The sequence below is a fragment of the Ascaphus truei genome, unplaced genomic scaffold (assembly GCF_040206685.1).
Source record: "Ascaphus truei isolate aAscTru1 unplaced genomic scaffold, aAscTru1.hap1 HAP1_SCAFFOLD_513, whole genome shotgun sequence".
Lineage (NCBI taxonomy): Eukaryota > Metazoa > Chordata > Amphibia > Anura > Ascaphidae > Ascaphus > Ascaphus truei.
In genome coordinates, this window is record NW_027456844.1 from 238281 (window position 1) to 264831 (window position 26551).

At 43.8% G+C, this 26551-nt stretch overlaps 1 protein-coding gene across 1 annotated transcript in view; it reads right to left on the minus strand.

Moving 5' to 3' along the window:
• Positions 1–277: 277 nt before the first annotated feature.
• The window catches only part of LOC142485024 (cytochrome P450 2K1-like), a 42230-nt gene continuing 15956 nt past the window's right edge, over positions 278–26551 (minus strand). The window contains exons 5-9 of the mRNA XM_075584254.1: positions 23899–24072; positions 5902–6043; positions 4001–4185; positions 2558–2699; positions 278–814 (exon numbers count right to left, since the gene is read on the minus strand). Coding sequence (XP_075440369.1) covers positions 633–814; positions 2558–2699; positions 4001–4185; positions 5902–6043; positions 23899–24072 — 825 coding nt within the window. The 3' untranslated portion in view covers positions 278–632. The remainder of the gene's footprint in view (positions 815–2557; positions 2700–4000; positions 4186–5901; positions 6044–23898; positions 24073–26551) is intronic.

Consider the following 26551-nt stretch of genomic DNA (forward strand, 5'->3'; position numbering starts at 1 on the left):
CGAGATCTACCCCAGCTGCCGCCAGTAACAACCGCGCGCCGCCGCCTTTCCCCCACGCACCCCCCCTCCACTTCGCGCGCAATTTACCTCCCTTCCCGACCCCGTACCCGGCTCCTGCGATGCCCCTCTGCTTCCCTGCACCCCCGCTTACCTTCATTTGATCTCCAGGGGTGTCGGGGAAGCCTGGGGAAGACGGGGAAGACGGGGAAGACGGGGAAGACGGGCGCGCATGTTACTGTGACGTCACAGTGCGCCACCACGCGCCGCGGCTACCCGCTTCCCAGCCGCATGGAGCCGGCGGCTTTTGCTTCAATAAACAATGTCGCTACTGTATTTAAGGGACTGGATGTGAGTAACACCACCTTTTGCTATGATCCTTACATTAAATCCCTGTGTTCACTGTAACAGAGCTCTGAGGATATGCCTTGTTAGAGGGAACACCTCTTTTGCATATTATTAACACACACACATCCTATCTAATAATTGACAAGCTCCTTATGGCTGAAAACAGCACTTTACATCTAGTTATTGAGCTTTGAAGATCGCTGTTAGCACTTAACGATACGTTTACTTCAGGTAACACACTTTTAAGAATTTAACAGACTTCTGAGGATCTACCCCATTGTTGTCTCTTAAAAACGGGGTATGGCGCAGATCGTATGTGGTAATGGTGTAGTTGTAAATCCAATTCCTGAGTTTAGATTCACATCAGTGACACCAGACGGTGGGCGGAATGTGAATTTCTGCAGTAGATTTGTGAAAAAGATGAAAATCTCCATTCTTGCAAGAGTCTCCCCAGCACAAACTCTAGCACCTGCAAAACAAAACACACAGCAGCACTTATCAATCCAATAAAGCAATGCATCTTAAACGTATTAGGCAGTCAATGTGGTAAATAAGAAGTTGAGCTTGATATGTTTAATTTGAGTTGATGGATCCCTAAACCTTCCCGAGCTATTTTGTTTGTCTCATTGGTGGAAGTTCAGAAAATGTACTAGTAGAACTAAGCAAAGGGATGAGAACGAAAAGTGGTATACAGTAATTTAGGTAGCAGAATACTATATGAAGAAAGCATACTTTAATTTGGCCACATTTTTCAAGAATGCTTTTCTGCAATTAGCATTGCATGCCTACAGCTCTTGAAAATATCAAGGTAATTAGGCCATATTAATTACTTCAAAGAGGTTAAACATTCCTCAGAAAAAAACAGAGACTCAGAAAACATTAATGATTTAGCTGCTTGCCCCTAGTCCTTACTAACCCTAAAAAAACAAAGAAAAGCGTTACTGCAGGGATGGACTCGTCTGTTTCTGTTAGATGATTGGACTAGGAAACACAAATTCACCTGTTTCAAACGGTGACGCTCTTCAGATGTGTTTAAGAAATAGGTACCATGGTGTTTCAAGGTATATACTCTAAAGAATACCTCCAAAACATGAATACAATTTAACTTCTAATAATAAATCATTAACATTCAGAGAGAGATAGTAACTAGTAAAAACAACGAAAAGACCGTTTTTAAAATACGCTATCTGCAGCTTGAGAATATTATTAATCATGAAAAAAAATACTACTACCACTAGACTATGTATAATTGAAATAAGACAAAATAAATATTGTTTGTGTTTATCTTGTGAAATTACAATATTAATACACTGGTTAAAATAACGTTAATTGAGTGCTAATTCCTCTATAATTATGTGATACAGTATATGTGACCATAAATTAAACAAATATAAGTGAACTACAGATGTAGTGAGACTTACTGTCTCTAAAGCCTCAGGAAGTTTGTAGAATACAATCCATGCATTGGATTCTACAAATCCGCCAGCTGGTCGCGGAATCTGTTATAACAATAAAAAAATCCGCAAAATGTGAATCAGCCTTTTCCAGATTGATATGAAGACCAAAGGAACCGGACGATTCGCTGCAGATGCAAATCCGCCCCCCAAAATGTTCCCATCTCTAGTGCAGTACTCATTTAATGCACGCATTCAACGCAGGATAATTTAACTCATCCTATAGTATACAGCAGGGTGATGTTCTGTAAAGGAAATGCATTTCTTCGTTTTTTTTGGAGACGTGTGCCCTGCTGGGAGAATTAGGAAATTGGAAGAAAATTGGAAAGAATTGGAAATTCTTAAAGCAATACATTGTTAGGAAAACGTAAGGCCCCTTTTCAATACAGTGTGCTGTGAAGTCTTATTGTCTCAGTGTTGAATTGCAAGTCCATGTAAGTGACTTGGAACTACAGTAACACTTCCCTAACAAGGTGATAATGACTTCACAGCATTTTGAATATTGGTGTAAGTATGTGAAAAGACCTCTATTCTTCATATCATATACTGACACAAAAATGTGCATTAAAGCAGATGCCACAGAAAATGTAATGTAGCAAATGTAATACAATTTTAATTTTCGTGTCAGAATAATCAAAATGTTCCCACCAAAAAGTCTACTTTAGAAGCTTGTCACAATATACAGTACAGTCCATGTATACTGTACATTTTCTTTCAAAATAAAGGACTATTGTATTTCACACGCTAAGCTAAGGTACCTGCAGAAAATGGCATAAAAGCTGCTTTCTTTATAAAATTGCCCTCTGAATCAAGGAAATGATTTGGATTGAATTGATCTGGCTCTTCAAATTGTGTCTTGTCGTGCAGGACAGATGTGAGCAATGGGATAATATATGTCCCCTGCAAATGAAAACCAAAAATACATGAACATCAATTTAATGTGGATAAGTTTACATACTGTAAATGGTTTAAATCTCTCCTTCACTTAGTCTGCATAGAGGATAGTTTACACTGAAAAGAATATTCATGTGTTTTAAAATGCTATTAAACATATTAACATAATATTTAATAATTTAGTAAAATATTTTTTTGAATCAACAGAAAATCACATTGCTAATAAAAATCCCAGACAGTGATGAGTTTCTCTTACTTGGAACGTTGTTATTTAATAAAATGCTATATCCTGTAAATAATGCTTTGTCCCAAATACCAGAAGGCTCGCTGAGCACATGCCTCTGAGAAAGTATATTAATCAAACAATTTCAACTACAATTTAAAGATAAAGACCCTGAAAACACACATTTTAAACTCAAAATTCAACAATGAAACATTTCCATAGTTCTCTAATGTGACTACATGACTCGCTGCATACAGTATGTACTTACCCTTTTGACCATGCCTTCCAAATGTTGCACTTCCCTGCAGTGCTTCTGCCTGCCATCGTACCATTTATAAGCTCTTTCGGGAAAGAGACTCCTGGCTTTTAAATGTGATGCACATCTCCTTATTTGTATTCTTTCCCCCTGTATTATGTCTTATAAAACACTGCACTGAGTGCACGTTTGTAACTATATAAATAAAAATAGACTACAGATGCAGCCACCAGTATTAAAACTCTTGCCTTGGAAATTCTGGGGCTGTCTCACAGTAAATGGTTCAACTTTGCCCCAACATTGCCTCAACATTTCTGTGAGATTCTTAATGGCCCATCGGATTAACACAGCAGGGGTCCCTGCAGTCCTATTGAGCTTGAATTGGACTGCAGGGACCCAAGAACCCTGCCCCCCCCCTGCTGTGGTAATCCGATGGGCCATTAAGAATCTCACAGAAATGTTGAGGCAAGGTTGAGGCATTTACTGTGAGATTGGCTGCCCCAGAATTTCCCAGGTAAATGTTCTAATACGGGTGGCTGCATCTGTATACAACACAATAAAACCCTGACACTAAGACTACAAATATCAGTTGTTGTATAAGTACGTACATCAGGTCTAAATAAAGACATTCACAGATGTTGATTTCGTAAGCCTACAACAGAGTACAGTATGTAACTTGTAAGTGCCTGAGAACAAGGAGTAGATGCTGTTTTCAGTTAAAGCCAACAGCAGGGTTGAGCTATACTAACACAATTATTGTCAGGTGCAAACAGTATTCTCTAAACAATAAATGTTAGCTTTATCTTGGAATGCAAATAATAGACTTACTTTTGGAATAAGATATCCTTTAAAGTTGACATCTTTAGTAGTTTCATGTGGCAAGCTCATTGGCAAGATGTCAGCAAATCTCTGGGTTTCATGTATAACTGCATTTGTGAAAGGCATTTCTGTATGGTGATTATAGTTAGGTTGTGCTGATCCTATTACTCTCGTGATCTCTTCTTGTACCTTTTCTGAACATAAAAAAAAAAGCTGATACAGTAGATACAAGATGCTACATCTGTACCAAGCCGCCATTAGTCTTGGAGCTGCACGGAGAGATCACAGAGAAGCATTCCTCTCTCTGTGTCTCCCGGTGCAGCTTTTACAGCAGAACTCACTATTAGTATTATTACAAAATAGGATTGAAGCACAAGGTCTCTGGGGCTTAAACTGCATTCATTTCAGGTTCGGGGATCCCCTGCTTCCCGAGTTAGATATCCGTAGCAGGTGCTGGTGTCTCTTGCAAGGTTACATCTTCAGCATTACGGCCCATGTGACCGGGACACATTAACAGCTCCAGCACCCCATGCTGAGGCCTTTATCTCAGGAAGCAGAGGGTCCCGGATCTTAAATGAATAATAATAATAATAATGACATGTTCTTGTATAGAGCTGCTAGTTTTACTTAGCACGTTACAGAGACATTTTGCAGGCACAGGTCCCTGTCTCATGGAGCTTACAATCTATGTTTTTGGTGCCTGAGGCACAGAGAGATAATGTGACTTGCCCAAGGTCTCAAGGAGCCAACACCAGGAATTGAATCAGGTTCGCCTGCTTCAAACTCAGTACCAGTCAGTGTCTTTACTCACTGAGCCACTCCTGGCTCAGCTCCTGGCTCAGCTCCTGAAACCCCCTGCTTCAATCTTATGTACTAAAAATAAACAAACAGGGAGATGTGCTGTGAGAACTGCACCGGGAGACACAGAGAGAGGGGCTGCTTCTCTCTGATTTCTCTGTGCAGCTCTTAGACTGGTGGCAGCCTGGTAGGATTAATGCTGCGGGAGTCCCATTCAGAAGCAGGGACCTCTGCTGCTTTAATCCTTATGGGAAATTCTCTCTGTGCTGGACCGTAATCATGTTTAGCTGGGGGCTCCTTTCTCCCAGTGTGTACTTTTTATTCACCTTTTCCAATGTTTTAACAGATTTGCTGCTTTAAGTCTTATCTTTTTAAGAGCCGTTCAGTGGCTTTATAAATACAAATTTACAGAAGTACTGTATGTACATGAAAACTTAAACCATGGTAAAAAATTCAACACATCTGAGACTTAGCTGAATTTACTAGATTATATCTTCCTAAAGTAAATATCGTTGCAATAAAACTAAGATAATTCAATACCATCAAATAGTATTATATTCTCAATGCACTAGCTCACAGGATCTGAGAATAACCTGTGTAAGCTTACAAAAATAGTTTTTTTTTTCGAAATAGTATTTAGTATACAGTACTAATAGTATACAGTACTTAAGAAGGGAATCATTTAACCCATACAGTATATTTTAATGCATGGCCCCCTGGAGAGTTTCCATGTGATTTTCTGTTTTGCTTCCTACAGTATGTTCTGCTGGGGTTGAAGTTAGTCCCTTTTTGTGTGTGGGTAAAAATGCTACCCCCATTTAAGGTCAGCGTTTGCTGCTTGTAGATTTGAAGAGAATGTATTAAGCAGTTTTCATTCCATAAATATGACACCCAGAAAAACTAAAGGTTAAGAGTCGTACCTGTGTCATTCTGCTGGTACACATAAAAGATTATTGCATTTTTCAAAAAATCTTAACAAGAACTCACATATTATGTTGATGCCTCTACCTAAAGTAAGTAACCATCATTTCAGCATCATAGCAAAGTAGATGGTATACAAGATTCTGGAACGTATAGTTCATTTGATTGCAGATCAATAGCAATTACTGTACCTTGAATATGGGGGTATTTCATCATCAGAAGGAGGCCCCAGCGGAGGCTGGTAGCTGTTGACTCCATTCCTGCAGCAAACATATTTCTTAAAATAACGGGCAGGTTTTCAATATTGAAATATGATTGAGGGTTTCTTTCATCCTGAAAATTAGAAAAAAAAATTAAGGAGTTGTTAGAGTATTTATTGCCAGTTTATTGTCATGTCAGGGAAGCCTCTGCACCCAAAAAAGAAAGTGAAATACAGAAGGGGGATTTCTTAGAAAATGTCGAGCCGTGGCAGGAGGGTTTAGTGTGACTGGCAAACACATTTAGAAGTGAATAGTATTGTGTGATAAATCAATCTGTTATTCGGTTAAGTGTGTGTATCACCAAAAGAACCTAACTAAAATATCCTAAACGAAATAGCGCTAAACCTACAAAGTGCACAAATAAAAAATGACAAATAATATAGTTAACAAGTGAAAAATGATTATAACCACTAAAAGACCTGTTGATGGATGCTGCCTAGGGGACCCCAACAACAAATTTCTCAAAGAACCTGTTACAGAGATAACACCACCACCAGGGGATCCCCTGAGGAAGTGACTGGCATTGTCACGAAACCTGTTGGGAGGAGCTTGATTTTGTTGCCGTCCAAAGGAGTGTGGAGGTCGCTTTTGCAGTGACGCTATCCGTACGCGTGCCAGGTCACGTGATCGCGGCTATCACTAGCATCAGCTGGAGCTCCGGTTCGTACAAGCTGCGGACGGCAATTGTGTTTTATTGTCAGCAGAGACACATTGTAAGTGTGATTCTCTGTGTGTGTGTTTTAATTAAAGCTTTGCAGTTCTGCACCATTTGTTTTTTACCCTTATATTTATCTTTTGGGGAAACAAATTGAGTGCTGCTAGTGGGGGAGTGCTGGGAGAGAAACAGAGCCAGAGAGACTGGAACACGTGGGGTTCGTGGAACAACAGGAGAAGACATTGGCACAAGCAGAGATCCTATCCACCGCATGCATTGCATGCCCACTTTGTAAGTAGGCATTTTATATTGGGTTCTACAGGGTACAAGATTTTGGACTTTGCATACTGCACTATGGTGTGTTTTCCTCTCCTCTTGTGTATTATACAATAGGATAACATCGGTGAGGAGTACAGCACCGGAGCAGAACTTTTATATGGAAAATATCCAGACTTTTATCAACTGTGGATATCTATTGGACTCTTGTCAACTTTAGTGGTAATCCATTCTGTTATCTGTCCATACCATGCGCCGGGGATTTCATTTGTGTAAAGTGTGTGTAGCACGTTGAGTAATAATTAAAACATGTCATAATGGAGGGTCTGATGAAAAAAATTGCCAAGGTAACAAACCCTGAGGTTATGTTAAATGTATGGAAGAAACCTCAGATCCATGGTTTCAGGCTCTGGGTTAAGTGACCACGCCAATAATGAAAAAACACAATTCCAAGTCCACGAGAAAGAATTCAAAGATTTGCTGCCCGCTGGGTAGCGTTACGTTATGAAATCATAAATGTGGAAACACAGAATTTAGAAGACAAAGTGAATGGTTTAAAAATCACAATTGAATCTCTTAAAATTAATGCAAACACTGCTGCTGCTATGGGTGTAAGGAACCAGCAAACACAGTTGGAGAATAAGGACGTTTGCAGAGAAAATTAATGGCTTGTGGAAAAGCTGAAAGATGCCCAAGGGGCTAATGTATATAAAATAAATAAATCCATTAAAAAACAGTTAGGAAACGGAAATGCTGTTGTGTCAGCTTTTAATGCGCCAAAATTAAAGGAAAGAGATATTTATGATATGAATTGGGATGTTTTAGAAAACGTTGAAAGATGGTACAGCTGCAGCGGCCATTATTCAAACAAATCACGGCGCCGATTTCGTGTGCTATGCTGTACTCCACGCAGCATGAATGCGGCCAATCACCCCAGGCACCCACGCTTATCAAGAATGCTTTGTTGAATTTCATGGATTATGTTTCTTTGGGGGCAATGAAATGAATGAATTGCAATGTGTACAGAACTATGCTACTGTGTCAATTTCAGGTGTTTAAAAAACAGAACTTTAAAATGCCATTTTCTGCACTCGCCGAACTTGCGTCTTAAGGCGGTAAGGTTTGAAGACATCCCACGTCATAACATCGGTATTCCGATGTACACAACGTGTGATTTGTTTGAATAATGGCCGCTGCAGCTGTATGATTGTGAAACCGAGTTTGACTGTGGGATGCCTGTTAGAATGGCCCAATTTCAACTAAGTGCCAGAGAAATGCCCAGGGTTGCACAATTTAAGAAATCACTGTGTCCCTACCTCTATTTATCACTGGAATTGCTGCTTTAAGCATAGAATGCATGGAGTTTGGGGATGATTTTACGATAAGAATAGATCAGTTTGAGATAGTCCATAGAAGTTTAAATGAAAACATACATACATGTAATTATAAGTATGGACATTGCATATCCTATATGTGTTTTTTTTTTAAATAAATCAGTTCTGTACTATGAGAAAATACTTGTAGGATTTAAAATAAAAAGATTAAGACTTTTAAATGTACAGCTCAACACCGTTATAGCGCGATCTGATGTAACACGGATCAGCAGTCTGAGCGTGATCCCAATTTAAAAAAATCGCCAAGGTTGTTTCTTTTTTATTAATATAACACCCAATGCTTTCTTGCTTACAGACACACACGCCTCCCCCCTACACTAAGTATTTTACCATACCATGCAGGAATCAAACCCATGACCCTTAATACACTGTAGCAATTCTCTAGCTGCTACACCATAGGATTGTGTGATGTCATTGACTCCCACATCCTGCCCAGGTGAATCTACAGGTAGTAGCACAGTGAGAGGTGAGGCTCCCACTTCAGTGAGTGCACTTATAATTATATTTTCTGCAGCATTGTACACATTATATTGCACATAATATTGTTTTCACACATGTATGAATTTAGGTACATTTTTTCCTTTCCTTTACCCACTACACTATAGGCATAGCTGAGTATGTTAAGGCCCATGTGAAGGCTAGAATAGTTCTGAAGTGGGATGAGGGATACATGGTTTTTCTGTCCCACGAGCTGCAGGATTTTGCTTTTATTTCTGTAGATCTGAGGACAGTAAGTCTTACTTCATCTGTACTGTATGTAGGGGGAGTACATGTGAAGATCCAAAATTGGACCTTGTCCAAGTCAAAGAGAAACCAGAGAAGTACACAGGACAGAAATACAGAAACAATTGAGAAACCATGGCTGCTGAATTAAATTTCTTCTGGACTTTAGAGAGAAAGTAACTATAAATTAATTAGGATTATGTACTATACTGACAGATATACTGTAGGACAGTGGTTCCCAAACTTTTTTACATTGTGTATTTGGAGCAACAAAATATTTGTTCGTCAAATTTCTAATTAAGAAAACTTGTTCCCTACTTATCAGACTGTTGCTAACAAAACTGTTTGACAAATTCCAGGAACTGCTGTCGCGGCCCCTTTAATTCTCCAACATCACCGCATTTTATCGGGATTTTTTTCCGAATGCCACACACTTCACCGCATTCATACCGCATTCATGTTGCATTCACAGCCGCGGTTGATGCGCGGTGGATGTGTTTATTGAGAATGTTTCGGATTTAATTGGTTGCAATTCTTTGCGTGTCCGCCAGATGGCAGATATTCATGAATTGTAATGCGCATGCGCTTCAGTAATGTGTCGACTTGCAGGTGTTTCGTTTAAAAAAGATACCACAGTGGTCTATTGTAAATTGGCCTTGGGACTGAAGGAAGAGGTTACAATAATGTATCAATTTAGAATTTCATATTAAGAAAGACAAACACCAGTTTCTGTTATTGTTCAGGGTCAGTCCCGCTGCCATGAGTGTACAAGTGCAGCCCGTGTTTCAAAAACCCGACAGAACGTACGCTTATTTAATATGGGTCGCGATTAATGCAACAGATGATAAGATGGCAACAGTTGTTCAAATTTATCAGTATTTTATCGAAAACTATGACTTTTACAAATTTTCGTCAGCTCCTCATGTGTGGAAGCGTGCAATAAGGAAAAAGTTATGTAGCGATCCATGTTTTTTTCATATTGATCCCGAATTTATTGGAGGGTATTGGTGTGTATCACCGGGTTTTTCCCGTATCTATTATCATGCAGACGGTAAAAGGCGAAAGGTCGTGTTAAAACCAAGTAAGAAATGTCAGTCGCTGGCACGCAATGCGCCTGTGAGGGTTTGGGAGTCACGCCGCCCTCGGCGTGCTCCTCACTCATCTACAGCTCCGACGGAGATCCCCGCAGCACACACTCATCCCCTCACCGGAGCGCCGGTCACTGCTTCACGTGGGCGCGCGCGCGCACGCCAGGACTGCACTTCTAATCTCGGGCTGGCGGCTTCACCCGGTGACGCGCACGCAAACCCCGTTATACGGAGGCATGGCCACACGGCGTCGCTCCAACCCCTTAAAGGTACAGCACATCAAAACATTGCTGCAATCAAATGCACTCAGACTACTGGGCTTTATGGCTCCTCCCATGGGACTCATTCTGGACCTATCCCTGCGGTAGCCTGGCCCTTCCACACACCCCCACCTTGCTGCACTGCTATTGGACCCTCTCTCCTATATATACTGGCAGGATCACTGACTCGTTGGCTGAGCATAGAACCAGTTGTTCTCACCATTCTCTGCCTCCCTAGTTCTCTTTGCAGACTTCCTCGTGAACCAAACCGGCTTCCGCTACGTCTTCCTGTACCTCTGGCAACCTGAACTCGGCATACGGCTACACGACTCTCCGAACCTCTGGCATCCCGATCCTGGCTTATGGTAAACGACAACGTCCCTCTCTCTCCAACCCCGAACTTGGCAAACGGCCTTACTACCAACCGTACCTCTCCTACCCCGATCCGGAACCCCAGACCAATCTACTCTCAAGACGTGCCCACGTGGCTGTGGGTGGCGTTCTAACCTTTCCCACCTCAGCACCGCGGTCCCGTCTCGTTTGTGGTGAGCACATCCTTACATTATGCTCAGCCCACCAAAAATGGACCCCGCTGAGGTGGAGCGGACTTTAAATGCCCATACTGCTCTTTTTACCAGATTAGAGGCTTATCTGGACCAATCTGATAAACGAATGGATGCTATACAGCAAAGCGTCCACGCCCTTACTCTTCAAGTTTGAGGCCACACGCGCCAATCTCCACCCGTGGCACCGGCGAATCCTTTCCCGATACCTCCGTTCACTCCAGAACCACGTATTCCTCCTCCCAAACACTACGCGGGGGATCCCCAAGGATGCCGGGGTTTCATTAACCAATGTCTCGTTCAATTTCGTCTCTCCCCCTCTCGCTTTGTGTCTTCTGTCTCCAGGGTTGGCTACATCTACTCCCTTCTCACCGACCAGGCACTGGCATGGGCCTCTCCCATCTGGGAACAACAGGGGGCTCTCACACAGGACATCGATCTTTTCGTCGAGGAATTCCGAAGGGTTTTCGATACTCCAGCACGGAAGTTAACGGCAGCTTCTGCTCTACACCACATAACTCAAGGAGATCGTTCGGTTGCCGTGTATGCTGTGGAGTTCCGCACTCTTGCTGCTGAGACGGGTTGGAACAACGAGGCTCTATCATCTGCGTTCTGGCAAGGTCTGTCTGAAACTCTAAAGGATGAGCTCGCCGCACGAGATCGTCCTACTAACCTGGAGGAGTTAATCGCTCTGGCTATCCGTGTGGATCAGCGCCTACTGGAGCGGAGATACGAACGTTCTCATTACCGTCAACGGGTTCCAAGAGGTCTTGCTCCCACCTTCGTGGCTCCGTCACCTTCTTCCGGGGACATTTCTGAACCAATGCAGTTGGGGGGCAACAGGCTGTCTTCTGCTGAGAAGCAACGTCGGCGCACGGCCGGACTTTGTATGTATTGTGGCAATTCCAATCACGCCTTACCCCAGTGTCCCCACAGACCGGGAAACGCCAGCTCCCAATGAGATCCCGGAGAGTTTCGTTGGGAATACTGACCCTTTCTCCCATCGTCCAAAACATCCTTCCTACCAGGATAGTCTTGCCTATAATACTGTCTGGAGAGGGGTTTCACACCCGGGCACGGGCGTTCATTGATTCCGGTTCTGCAGGTAATTTCATTGATGAGACTTTTGCTAGACAGAACAATATTCCATTTATCAACAGGAGGACGCCTGTAGGTCTGGAGGCCATTGACGGTCGACCTCTAAATCCGGCATTCATCACACTACAGACGGTACCTCTTCTACTGCAGTTCGTCGACGTCCATACGGAGATCATTACTCTCGATGTAATCCACACTCCCTCTGCTGAGTTGATTTTGGGTCTTCCTTGGCTCCAACTTCATAATCCTCGCATCGACTGGACGGATCGGGAACCTGTGCAGTGGGCTCCTTCTTGTGCCAAGACATGTACCAGGGTTTTCCAGAGGATCGGTGGAGTATCTACTATATCAGAGAAGATCAACTCCTTACCGTCTGTGTACTGGGAATTCCGTGACGTATTCGATAAAGCACGTTCCGAGGTACTACCGCCGCACCGGTCTTTTGATTGTCCCATTGACCTACTTCCTGGAGCACCTCTTCCCAGGGGAAGATCCTATCCTCTCTCTCTTCCAGAGACAAAAGCCATGAACATTTATATTGCCGACAACTTAGAAAGGGGTTTCATCAGAAAATCTTCCTCCCCGGTCGGAGCAGGATTCTTCTTCGTCAAGAAGAAGGACGGTTCTCTCCGTCCATGCATCGACTACCGGGGTTTGAATAATATCACACGCAAAAATCGATACCCTCTGCCTTTGATTCCGGAACTCTTCGACCGCCTCCAGGGAGAAACTATCTTTTCTAAACTGGACCTGAGAGGTGCTTACAATTTAGTAAGGATACGAGAGGGGGACGAGTGGAAGACTGCTTTCAACACCCATAACGGCCACTACGAGTACCTGGTTATGCCATTCGGTTTGTGCAACGCACCAGCAGTTTTTCAGGATTTTGTCAACAAGATCTTTCGGGACATTCGTAACACATTTCTTATTGTTTACTTAGATGACATCCTCATCTTTTCTAAATCCGTTCAAGAACACATCAACCATGTTCAACAAGTGCTGTTACGCCTTCGGGAGAACCATCTCTTTGCGATATTGGAGAAATGTCAGTTCCACCTCAAATCGGTGGCGTTTTTGGGATACGTTATCTCTGACTCCGGTTTCAACATGGATACAGAGAAACTTAAGGCTATTTTGGACTGGCCTCGTCCTACCACTCTCAAAGCCGTGCAACGCTTTCTGGGTTTTGCAAACTATTACCGACGTTTCATCCGCAATTTTTCCTCTACAGTATCTCCCATAACGGCTCTCACTAAGAAAGGTGTAGATCCTTCATCATGGTCTGAAACCGCCATACGGGCATTTGATCTGCTAAAAAAGGATTTTGTGTCTGCTCCCATCCTCAACCACCCGGATCCTAAACTTCCATTTACCTTGGAGGTAGATGCCTCGGACATCGGGGCTGGGGCCGTCTTGTCACAGAGGACATCTCCTTTAGCCAAACTGCATCCATGTGCATTCTTTTCGAAGAAATTTTCGGCCGCAGAACGGAATTATGATGTCGGGAACCGGGAGCTTTTGGCGATCAAGTTGGCACTAGAAGAGTGGAGACACTTCTTAGAAGGTACTGAGACACCCATAACCATTCTTACAGACCATAAGAACCTTCTCTACTTAGAAGGGGCACGTCGTTTGAACTCTCGACAAGCCCGCTGGGCATTATTATTTTCTCGATTTAATTTTCTCATCTCCTTCATCCCTGGCTCCAAGAATCTAAAGGTGGATGCTCTATCTCGACAATTCCTTGCTGAAGACAAGTCTGAAGAGCAGCTAGAGACAATTATTCCCTCTAGATGTATCCTCTCCGCCAACTCGTTTGATATTATGGGCAAGATTCAATCCGAGCAATCACAGATTCCTATGGGGCTCAAGGTTCCGGAGGGAAGACTCTACACGGCACCTCAACACCGCAAAATGGTTCTCGAGTGGTGCCATTCCTCTAAGTCTGCAGGACATCCAGGGATACGGAAAACCAACGACCTTGTTCAACGTACCTTCTGCTGGCCTGAGAGGGCTAAGGATGTGGAGGAGTTCGTCAAAGCATGTGGCACCTGTGCTCGCAATAAAGTACCCCGGGTTAGACCTGCAGGCCTTCTTCTTCCCTTACCCATTCCAGACCGTCCTTGGAACCATATTTCTATGGATTTCATTGTGGAGCTCCCAGACTCCAAAGGAAAGAATACCATCCTTGTGGTAATTGATCGTTTTTCCAAACAGACTCACCTGGTGCCCTTGAGGGGTCTTCCAAATTCCTCCAGGCTTGCGGACATTTTTATCCAGGAGATTTTTTGTCTTCACGGAGTACCTGCAACCATCGTCTCTGATCGTGGGTCCCAGTTTGTGTCAAGATTTTGGAGAGCCTTTTCTCGGAGGATGGGTATTTCACTTCATTTTTCCTCGGGTTACCACCCACAGACCAATGGGCAGACTGAGAGGGCCAACCAAAACCTGGAACAATACCTTCGGTGTTTCATAGCCGAGACTCAGGATGATTGGGTGGATCTACTTCCTTGGGCTGAGTTTGCTCTTAACTCCCTTCGCAATGACTCCACTCAAGAATTTCCCTTCTTCATAAATTGTGGCTTTCACCCTTCCCGCCTACCCTTCTCTCCTATACCCTCAGGAGTACCAGCAGTTGATAAACGCATCTCCCGCTTAAAGGACTTATGGACAAGGACTCAGGAGAACTTAAGGGTGGCTACTGGGAGACAGAAACTTCAGGCAGATCGTCTTCGACGCCCGGTTCCGGAATTCGTCCCAGGAGACAGTGTTTGGCTTTCCTCCAGGAACATCCGTTTAAAGGTTCCTACCATGAAGTTAGCACCTAAGTTTCTCGGTCCCTTTCCTGTGGTCAAGAGGATTAATCCTGTGGCTTATCGTTTGCGTCTTCCACCTTCGTTGAAGATTCCTTCAGTCTTTCATGTTTCCTTACTTAAACCTGTATTCCGGAGTTCTCGCTTTTCTAAGTCCACGGCATCTCCACTTCCTCTTCTGGTCCAAGGTCAACAGGAGTACGAGGTTCAGTTTATCCTGGATTCTAGGATCTCCAGAGGAGGGTTACAATATTTGGTTCACTGGAAGGGCTTTGGACCTGAGGAACGTTCCTGGATTCCCCACCGGGATCTCCACGCGCCTCACCTCGTCCAGGCTTTCCATCGCAAGCATCCCTCCAAGCCATGTCATGGATGCCCAGAGGTCGCCCCTGAAGGGGGGGGTACTGTGAGGGTTTGGGAGTCACGCCGCCCTCGGTGTGCTCCTCACTCACCTACAGCTCCGACGGAGATCCCCGCAGCACACACTCATCCCCTCACCGGAGCGCCGGTCACTGCTTCACGTGGGCGTGCGCGCGCACGCCAGGACTGCACTTCTAATCTCGGGCTGGCGGCTTCACCTGGTCACGCGCACGCAAACCCCGCTATACAGAGGCATGGCCACACGGCGTCGCTCCAACCCCTTAAAGGTACAGCACATCAAAACATTGCTGCAATCAAATGCACTCAGACTACTGGGCTTTATGGCTCCTCCCATGGGACTCATTCTGGACCTATCCCTGCGGTAGCCTGGCCCTTCCACACACCCCCACCTTGCTGCACTGCTATTGGACCCTCTCTCCTATATATACCTGGCAGGATCACTGACTCGTTGGCTGAGCATAGAACCAGTTGTTCTCACCATTCTCTGCCTCCCTAGTTCTCTTTGCAGACTTCCTCGTGAACCAAACCGGCTTCCGCTACGTCTTCCTGTACCTCTGGCAACCTGAACTCGGCATACGGCTACACGACTCTCCGAACCTCTGGCATCCCGATCCTGGCTTATGGTAAACGACAACGTCCCTCTCTCTCCAACCCCGAACTTGGCAAACGGCCTTACTACCAACCGTACCTCTCCTACCCCGATCTGGAACCCCAGACCAATCTACTCTCAAGACGTGCCCACGTGGCTGTGGGTGGCGTTCTAACCTTTCCCACCTCAGCACCGCGGTCCCGTCTCGTTTGTGGTGAGCACATCCTTACAGCGCCAGCACCAGCACCGGCTTCCAGTAACGGTCCGACCGTCAGTGACAACTCTTGCTGTCTGTCCACGCATGGATACCTGCAGCCTGAGCCGGATTTCGCGTACAGTTTCGAGCAAGCTTGCATGTAACTTAGCGATTTCAAACCTCATCAGCGGACTACAGGTGTAGTAGTCCTGCTGTCACCTGTCAACGTGTATGATCAAGAATACTGGACTGGCAGTGGTCCGGCGCCAGCTGATTGGGAAATTCTGTGGTGAGTAATGTTGCCGTATTTTATTCTGTTTTTTTTATTTTGAAAATATCAATATTAGTGCGATTCAAAAGTCAAGCGATTCTCTTGCAAGCAATATCATTGGCTGAACAGCTTCTACAGTACTGTAGATAATTGGTGGAACGCTAGGCGCATGTGCATTGGGACCTTCTTGAAACTCATATGCGTGTCATCACATCGACGGTAGGCGCATGCGCATGTGAACAGGAGACGCCTCCTTGAGAAAATTATTGGTGGGACTGACTGGGAACTTCTTTAGGGGACTGACCATTACAGTAAAACTTTTATTTTTGTTTTTCCTCAGAAAAGAAAACTTTGTCATCTCATGCGGAAAACGGCGAATGGTGGGATTTCAATGGATAATATCGCTTTGTGTAACAATGCCTGCACATTGCTGAATCGGATTTAAAAAACCACGTACCGGAGTCTACAGTTTAGTGGCCGTTGTTATTGATTAGGATAGAATACCTGAAACAGTATGCTGATGTTTTCAGACCGCATACAATACTTTTTTTTATATATATACACGTACTGTATAATAAACCCGAGAAAATAAAAAGTATGCATTTATTCTACATGTATTCCAGTACATATGTGTATTATATACCCGTACAGCATGTAATTTTTTTAATACTCTTGTGATATACAGTACTGAGCATGCCTACAGTATACAGTACAGTATGCCTGGACAGTACTGTACATTCTAGAAACACTGTATTTTGTTGCAGTATAAAAGGAGACAATGGAACAATTTAAAGCAAATCAACATTTTCTTTTATTGGTGGAGTAAGTACAAAAACATTTATTTACAAATACTGTACAATGTAAAAACATTTTAAGTGCACAGCAATTCAAAACATCAACAGGTGTATGGTTTACTGCTAGTGAAAACATTTACAGTATGTACAGAAGTCAAAACATTTACAGTCAGTCAGTATGGTTTACAGTCACATGGTGTTATTGAAAAAAATTCTTTATTCAGAAAATTTAAAAAACGCAACATCTCCTTTATTAAATTCAAAACATTTACAGTGGGATGGTGTACAGAACAGTCAGTCAGGCCTGCACAACTCCAGTCCTTGGGGGCCGCAAACAGGCCCAGTTTTCAGGATAACCTTTGAAAACCGGGCCTGTTTGCGGCACTCGGTGACAGGAATTGTGCAGGTCCTGTGTGTACAGTACTGTAATTAAAAACATTTCTTTATTAATACAAGTTAAAACACGCAATATCTCCTTTATTTAAGTACAGCAAGTCAAAACATGTACAGCACAACAGTATGGGATTATTAAAAAAAAAATCTTTATTCAGAAAATTTAAAAAACGCAACATCTCCTTTATTAAAGTACAGCAAGTCAAAACATTTACAGTGGGATGGTGTACAGAACAGTCAGTCAGGCCGGCACAACTCCAGTCCTCGGGGGCCGCAAACAGGCCCGGTTTTCAGGATAAACTTTGAAAACCAGGCCTGTTTTCGGCACTCGGGGACAGGAATTGTGCAGGTCCTGTGTGTACAGTACTGTAATTAAAAACATTTCTTTATTAATACAAGTTAAAACACGCAACATCTCCTTTATTTAAGTAAAACCAGGCATGTTTGCGGCCCTCGGGGACTGGAACAAAACATTTACAAAAAATTAACAACAGTTGAACACTGACGCAAATGTGTACCCCACCAGATTGTCCTTCCAGGGCCAATGCCTTGTATGGCGCAAGATGCCATTAATGGAGTCTCGAAAGCTTTTCATTAAAGGATCTGTAATTGAAAAAAAGTGCCGCAATTCCTCCAGAATAGTCTTTCTTAAATTGTCAGGAAGCGCCTTTTTTCGCGATTTCCTTCAAAGTTCACTTTGTAGGCCCACTCGCAGTACACCGAGTAGGACACGTGGTGCTTAAAAATTAACATTGCATATTTGTGTGGTAAACCAGCACTCATCACCCTATACTTCTCCCTGAGTGGATTGGGCAGGTCGCGCAGGATGATGTCGGGCACTGTCTCGATGCAAGTGTGTGTAGGTTGGGTTCTGGGAGCGGGTGTGCTTCTGTGAGCGGGTGTGCTTGTGGCGGCGGGCGAGGGTAGGTTGTCTGGGAGGAAGCTTTCTTCCTGCCTTGGTCGCCGTGTTGTCTCCTGGCGTGGTTGTCATGTTATCCTCCTCAACGGCATACATGTACACAAAATCTTCTGGTGGAGGGGGTGCACTTGCTGATGGAAGGTGGTCGAAGGTCCCATTCATCACATCCATGCCACCCTCCTGCTCCGGCGTCAGGGATACAGGGGCATGAACACCAAGAAAATGATGTATCCGTGCTATGTCAGTCTCTATCTTCTGCATCCGTTGATCCATAGTTAGCATGTTCTCCAGAAGCAGATCTATCTTTGCCAGCACAATAGAGTTCCTGGGGATATCCACACTTATCCCATTCAGCATGCAGTCTAACGAGCTGGTTCTCGTGCATTGCGTGCTGTGGACATCTGGGTGGATGGGTGCTACGGAGGATGAGATGGGGGTTCCATGGAGAGAAGCGGCAGCGTCGCCGAAGAAGGGTGGAGGAGGTGACCTGTGGATTTCCGAGAGAGGAGAAGCGGCAGCGTCATCGAAGAGGGATGGAGAAAGTGACCTTTACAGAGCGTACCCAATGATAAGGGACGTTAACAAAATCAAGAGAGTGATCCAGGCCCAGGCATGGATCGACAGTGGAGAAACTTTCCAGGATTGCATCTTCACTGACGAGTCTACTGTTTCGCTGGAGAGATTTGCCACCTTTGCATTGCATTCCACAAAAAAGGTCTCATATCTATGAAGCCGCGTCCAAATCACCCAGTGAAGATGCATGTGTGGGGTGCCATCTCTAGGCGTGGACCAGGATGCATCGTCATCTTTGAAGGTACAGTAAAATGTATGTCACACGCTTTTGCCTTACGCACTGTACTGTACTAGTGTGCAGTTTTTTGAGCATTTTTCTCTTCTCGTTATAGGAATCATGAATAAAGCTTTCTTCCAAGACAAAATTGGGCCTGAGATTGTGGAATACATCACACGTGAGTTCCGGGATGGTCACCGTTTCTACCAGGACAATGATCCGAAGCACACCGCGTCAACAGCGCATACTGTATCCTTGAGCGTGGTATCAACTGGGTGAAGATGCCAGCGGAGTAAGTGCGGTAACTGTGTCTCATTTTTTCCCACTGTTTTTACTGTGTACTGTATCTCTTAAACTAATTGTCATTTTTTCCCCCCTCCAATGACAGATCGCCAGACTTCAATCCTATCGAATTGGTCTGGCATCAGCCGAAGTTCCAAAGTCGTGAAACTCTCCAAAAAGGATGAGTGGCGAAAGGCATACAGAGTTTTTGGAACGATGTACTCACCGTGGAACGCTGCAATAAATATTTATATAAATAAATATATTGACCATATTGCGACTTGTGTTGCCCATTGTGATCGCGCGTAATGGGCAAGCATCAGGAAGGTAGTATGGTATACTGAAGTACTGTACTGTAGTATTTTAAGTACAGTATGATACAGGTAAGTATGGCACAGATTTTTTCTTTCCTAGTAGTCAGAGTATACAGTAGTTCCAGTATAGACTAATTTGACTATACAGTACAGTATGCAAGTCAGAGTATACAGTAGTTCCAGTATAGACTAATTTGACTATATAGTACAGTATGCACATAACTGCTCAAATTATTTATTTCCAGAGAGAGCAGCACCAGCCATCTGGTTACAAAGTATTTAACAGTAGTCAGAGTATACAGTAGTTCCAGTATATACTGTACTAGTTTGACAGTACTACACAGCACACAATGCCATAATACAGTATGCACATAACTGCACTAATTTTTTGTTTTCTTGTCTTTTCAGAAAAAAAGGATGGCCTGGGAGAGAGGGGGGGTATCGTGTAATGTCTGTGAACTGTTTGTACAGTTAAGTGTACAGTATGTAAAACCTCTCCTCTCTCAATGAACTACTGTACTGTACACAGAACGAGGAAGAAGATAAAGACGGAAAAAATTATATTCTATACAGTATATACATATTATTATATATTATATATTATTAATTAATATTATTATCAATGTGCATTATTCATGACTATCCACCGGCCCTCAATTTCCACCTGACAGAAGAACTTAATAAAGACTGCATTATGTATTATTAATGATTATTTTTATATTTGTTTTTTTGTTCCTGATAAAATAAAATAATATTTATTTACATTCTTGATAATCATAATCATTGACAACAACCCCCCCCCACACCTACAGTACATCAAAGAAAAACAATGAATGACAAAACAACATGAATCAGTTACTTGTTTTTTTAATTCTCAATTGTCACAATGCTCTGCAAATCAGATTTACATATTAAATTCGAGAAGGGATTTTTCCAATGCGTTACCGTAAACAAAGCCTCAAAGGGTTGGAGGGGGGTTGGGTGAGTCATGCGCAGTAAAAAGCTAGCTCCCATCTCAAAGATGATTACACGCAGGCGCAGTGTGGTGACGCTAGGCTATGAACGGATTAAGAACACAATGGCAAGCTTCAGAAAATGAATGACTTTATGGAGTACTAACTGCATACTGTAGTCCAATATGGAGTAGCTATACAGTACACAATGCCATAATACAGTATGCACCTAGAGTAACTGCTCAATTTTTTCCTTTCCAGAGAGAGCAGCACCTGCCATCTGGTTACAAAGTATTTAACAGTAGTCACAGTATACAGTAGTTCAAGTATAGAGTAGTGTGACAGAGTGAAGTCAACTCCTATCAGTTACGCCTGGGAGACATATGTCTGAGTGCTTCATCCAGCACTCATAAGGGTTAACTCAGGTGGAAGTTAGGTAGTCAGGAAGTAAGCTGACACCTGAGAGCCAGCAAGGTAGATAAGGATCTTGTTACCAGCAGTAGCTGGCTCTCTCAGACAAGAGCACATGGATATATGTGCTGCAAGACAGACGGATACAGCACACTACTTACTGCAGCCAAAGTAAGATTTGTTTCATGACTGCTTAAAAGACTCTGAAGGTTTGGTTATGGTTTAGCCAGCCAGACTGCTAGATAGGTCTGCTGGATTAGTCAGTTTTTCTCCCAACATGGAGCAGGATTTATTTGTTTAAAGGGACAGTGTACCTGCATGTTATGTTGTAATGGAGAAATAAAGCCATTGAACGTTTTTCATTATCCTGAAACTACACGTGTGGACTGTTCCCTGACCTCGGCTACAGGCCGTCCTGCCACAAGTAGTTTGACAGTACTACACAGCACACAATGCCATAATACAGTGTGCACATAACTGCACTAATTTTTTGTTTTCTTGTCTTTTCAGAAAAAAAGGATGGACTGGGGGAGAGGGGGGGTATCGTGTACAGTCTTTGAACTGTTTGTACAGTTAAGTGTACATTATCTAAACTGCAGTCATGACGTACTGTACACAAAACCTCTCCTCTCTCAATGAACTACTGTACTGTACCCAGAATGAGGAAGAAGATAAAGATGGAAAAAATTATATTACTATATATATATATATATATATATATATATATATATATATATATATATATATATATATAATTATATATTATATATTAATAATTTATATTATTATCAATGTGCATTATTCATGATTATCCACCGGCCCTCAATTTCCATCTGACAGAAGAAATTAATAAAGACTGCATTATGTATTATTCATGATTATTTTTATATATTTTTTTTTTGTTCCTGATAAAATAAAAATAATATTTATTTACAGTCATGATAATCATAATCATTGACAACCCCCCCCCACACCTACAGTACACCAAAGAAAAAAAAAGAATGACAAAACAACATGAATTAGTTAATGTTTTTTTTAACTCTCAATTCCCACAGTGCTGTGCAAATCAGATTTACATATCAAATTTGAGAAGGGATTTTCCAAAGCATTACCGTAAACAAAGCCTCAAAGGGTTGGGGGGGGGGTTGGGTGAGTCATGCGCAGTAATCAGCTAGCTCCCATCTCAAAGATGATTACACGCAGGTGCCGTTCGGCTAGGGACGGATTAAAAACACAATGACAAGCTTCAGAAAATGAATGACTCTGTAGAGGTGTCTGTCGATAAGAGTTTCAAATCCTTGAGCGAGCCTTGTGTGTGTGCGTGGGGGAGGTGGGTACAGCTGCATGCAGGATTGCTGTAGCTGGGCAGCAGTTAAAAGAAATGACATAATTTCAAAAGGCAGGTTATCATAATAATTTGATCCATACACCCCCAAATACAGTACATAAAAAGCACACAAATCAACCATGTGCAGTCAAAACGCACAGGGTCACAGTCAAAACCTACAGCACAGATTGAATATCGTAATATCAAGATGGTTTTTGCAGGCTTGTGGAGAAAATAAAAAATGAGAATTTTTTTTTTTTTTGGTCACTCACTCAAGCAAGCTGTGGTGAACAGGCACATGCGCAGCAGTAATCATCAGCTGTCAAGCAGGAATGTGATTGAAACCAGAAAGACACACATTCAAAGGAATGGTGTGGGAGAGGTGTACTGCACTGTAAAGAAGATAAGAAGTTGAAATACCCTGCAGTGCAGTAAATTATCCTGTGTGTGTGCGGGGGCGAGCGAGGGGAGAGCGCTGTATATGCCGAAATGTGATACTGTTATAGTACTGTACACGCCTATGCGTTTCAACAATTTTCAAATGAGACATACTGTACAGCACTGCAAATGCATGTATAAATATGCAAATTTACAATTACTGCGCGCGCACACGCAGACTGTGTACTGACGTAGGTTGAACTGCTAATGTATTAGACTTCCAAGACAACAGCTCGCGAATGCCCCCCTGAGTTTTTAGACAGTATTGCAGTATTGCAGACCGCGATAATAAAATGCTAATATCACGAGCGCTAAAATAACGCAATTCACTCCGGACCAAAAAAAAAACCCACATCTGCCAGCGATTATCAGAACGTCTTGGATCCGGCCGCATTAGGATAAAGGGGGCTGCCACTGTATAGTGTGCTGAGCTTGAGGAGGAAACACATGCCTAATAAGGTCACAAACTGCACATCAGTCTGTGCAGACAGCATGGGTGGCATAGCTACTGTATCATTTACTGCATTAGATTTCAAAGTCCTGCCACACACTGTCTGACCACTGTAAATGCAAAGCATTGTGGGGAGTGACATTACAAGCTCCTGTTGGAGTTGACAGCTATACCACCCACACAGTTGCACAGTTTTGGACCCTACTAAGTGCCAAGTAGTGACAGGCTCAGGAACCCACTATACTGCCTGGGAACCACCATTCCTTTTTTTTTTTTTTTTTTTTTTTTTTTAAAGACCCCTCGTAAACCCTAGAAGTTCCCAAATCCCCTATTGGAAATCCCTGGTATAGGAAATTAAAATGCACATAAAAAACATTATAAATGCTTAACATGATGAGCCACACATTCCCATACGGCTACATGTGTCAAATTAAATGCCAAGTTTACGATGAAAACATTTATAAGTAAAACTACATTTACTTAGAAGATAGATAATTTCAAGTTGCGGTGATATGTACTGTATGAAAGTACTGTATATAAGACACTTACCTCCTTTTGCCGCACAAGGAATGCATCAATGAAGCTCCTCTGATCATTTACGTCTAAATCCTTTAGATATCCGACAAATTTATTTTTAAGGAACGCATTTAGTTCTTTCACATTCTTTAGAATAGTTCTGTGATTACCAGGAAGAAATCCAAGAACTGGGAAGATATTATACAGCTAGAAAAATAAAATAAAGCAGTGAAAACAATAAAGAGTAGTGTAACACTTTACGTTGCAAATATTTTATTTGTCTCTGCCTCAAGCACTAGAAGGTCTGGGTGTGACATGAAGAAGAATTGAGGAGGAGGAGCTCAGAATGAACTCTGGGGTTACTTGGCCTTGTTAGGCCCTGGCCTTATCCAGTAGGGGAGTTACTGCTATTACACAGTTATACGACTGTGTTTAGATTAGGAACAAGTTTAAAGCTAGGATTAATCTATAGTTAGAGAGGGTTAAGGCTAACCTCTTCTTCCTCAATATTAAAATAAGCTCGTTAGAGCCAGAAGAGGAACTGCATCAAAGAAAGGAGGACTGAGACGTAGAGATACCAGATCTACAACTTCATGGACAAGCCAGGATTGCTTTCAGGAAACATGGATATTCATGTGAGTTACAGGAAGGATTCCTGCACCTTATATTTAGTTAGTTAGGGAATTCAGTGGGTAAATCTATGAAGGTGCCTAAAAATGCTTGGGACCCCATGCACAAGAGGAGTCCCTAATTGCCCTCTTGACTGTGCAACTACAGCCTCTAAAGGCTCAGGGAGACTTTATTCACTGCGCATAAATAAGTTAAGGTCTAAACGAGTTTATCATATTCAATTACCTTGGGACTCAAATACTTAATTATGTTTGTGGCCACAAGGTTCAAAATTATTTTATATATGTAGCCCCGAGGAAAATTTGCACTTTCTGGCCCCCCTCCGCGAGTGCTGTGCGGTAGCGGGTACCGCCGGAGGCTGCGACGGACTCGCCGGCACTTCGCGAGGGTGGGGGCCAGTGCAGGGAGCAGAGCGGTGCTCTGAGGCGCAGGCCGGTTGCCGGGGACACGATCGGGCCGTCGCTAAGGCCGCAATCGCGTTGCCACCGGCCCGGCAGCTGGAGGAGAGGGCGCCGCCATTGCGCGTAGGTTCGCGCATGCCAGGGACCGGCAAGCGCAGGGAAGGCCCTAGACAGGTCGCGCATGCGCAGGAGGGACTCGGCAGTTAGGGAGAGATCGCGCGAGGGCAGGACAGGGAAGAGAGAGGTTGCGGCGGCTATTAGGCATTCGCGCATGCGCGGGAGAAGCGCACACGCGGCCCCAGTACTGTAGCAACCCCCTGGGAACTACAATTCCCAGGAGGCATAGGGAGACAGGCACCAGGTGCCTGATAGTGGCCAATAGGGCTGGAGGAAGCTCAGCCCGGGAAAAGAGATACATTTCCCGGGCTTTGCATGAGTCAGTCAGGAAGAGGAGAAGGAAGGAGTAGGAAGGGTGTAGGGAGCGCGTGGCTCCTGCATCAGGTAAGGGTTCTCCTTAGGTCCCCAGGCAGGCCCCAATTCCCGGTAAGGGCAGGGGGTAACTGAAGAGGGACGGCCCTAAATAAGGAGGTTAACCTTAGGTGCGGAAGGTGCAGTTTGGCAGTGCCACAGCGGATAGGGCTGTGCGCACTGGCAAATAGGCACAGCGTGCAAGCAGTGGATTTGCTGCGGGTTCCAGTGGATGGTGTGTGTGTTATGTTAGCTGTGTGTTGTCGCTGCATGTGCTGGGCGCAGTGTGTGCAGCGTGTGTGAAAGCCTGCAGGCTGACGGTGAGAGCTGTATGTCGCTGCAGGCTGTTAGGTGTTAGTTAGCAGTTTCAGATAGGACTGGGTAGCTAGGGGAGGGGGCAGGTCATTGTTCCACAGGCCCTAGGAGTTTTCCCCAAGCCATCCCAGGTTGCGGTTCATCAGGGACAGGCCCTAGGTTAGGGTTCCTGTCACTTTAGGGATAGATAGAGATAGCGGCGGTTGCTGTTCCCGTGATGCGGTTGGTGTTGCCGTGATTCGGTTGCTGTTCCCGGGAAGTGGTGGGACCCTCGTTGGGGTCCTGGAAAAGTACCTGGATAGGATCAGACGGAGGCATCGCACGTCTGACCCTTTTAGAAGAGTGTTGCGGTCCCGAGCATCGGAGTGCTCGGAAGGTACTTCTGTATTATAAGTGCACCAACAGGCCTATTAGTTTAGTGACTGCGCAGTCACCCACGACCTCCGTAGGAGTACGGGATATTGGGTGTGGGGGATCACAGGACACTGGGTGGGAACACCAGACATTGGGCCGAGGTAATGCGGATAGAGCATAAGGTTATGATGTTGTGTACTGCTTTGTTTGTGTGTTAGTAAAGTGTTAGTATTATATCTATGAGTGTTGTATTTCTTACCCAGGGCTATCTTTCATAACGGGGATCCTGGGTAAGTGGAGGCGCTGCACCAGGTAAACGGTAAGGGTTTCCCCAGGCTCCCAGCTAGCGGAGGCTCAGATTTCCTGGAGCCACAGGTGTGATACAGTTACCAGTAGTCCCTTAGAAGAGGTGTGCCGCAAGGAAAGGGACTGGTTAGACCACAAGGGGCCAATGTGAGATTGGGTGGGTCAGGCCGGTTCACAAAAAGGGCTACATTTGGAGGCGCTGCTGAGATATA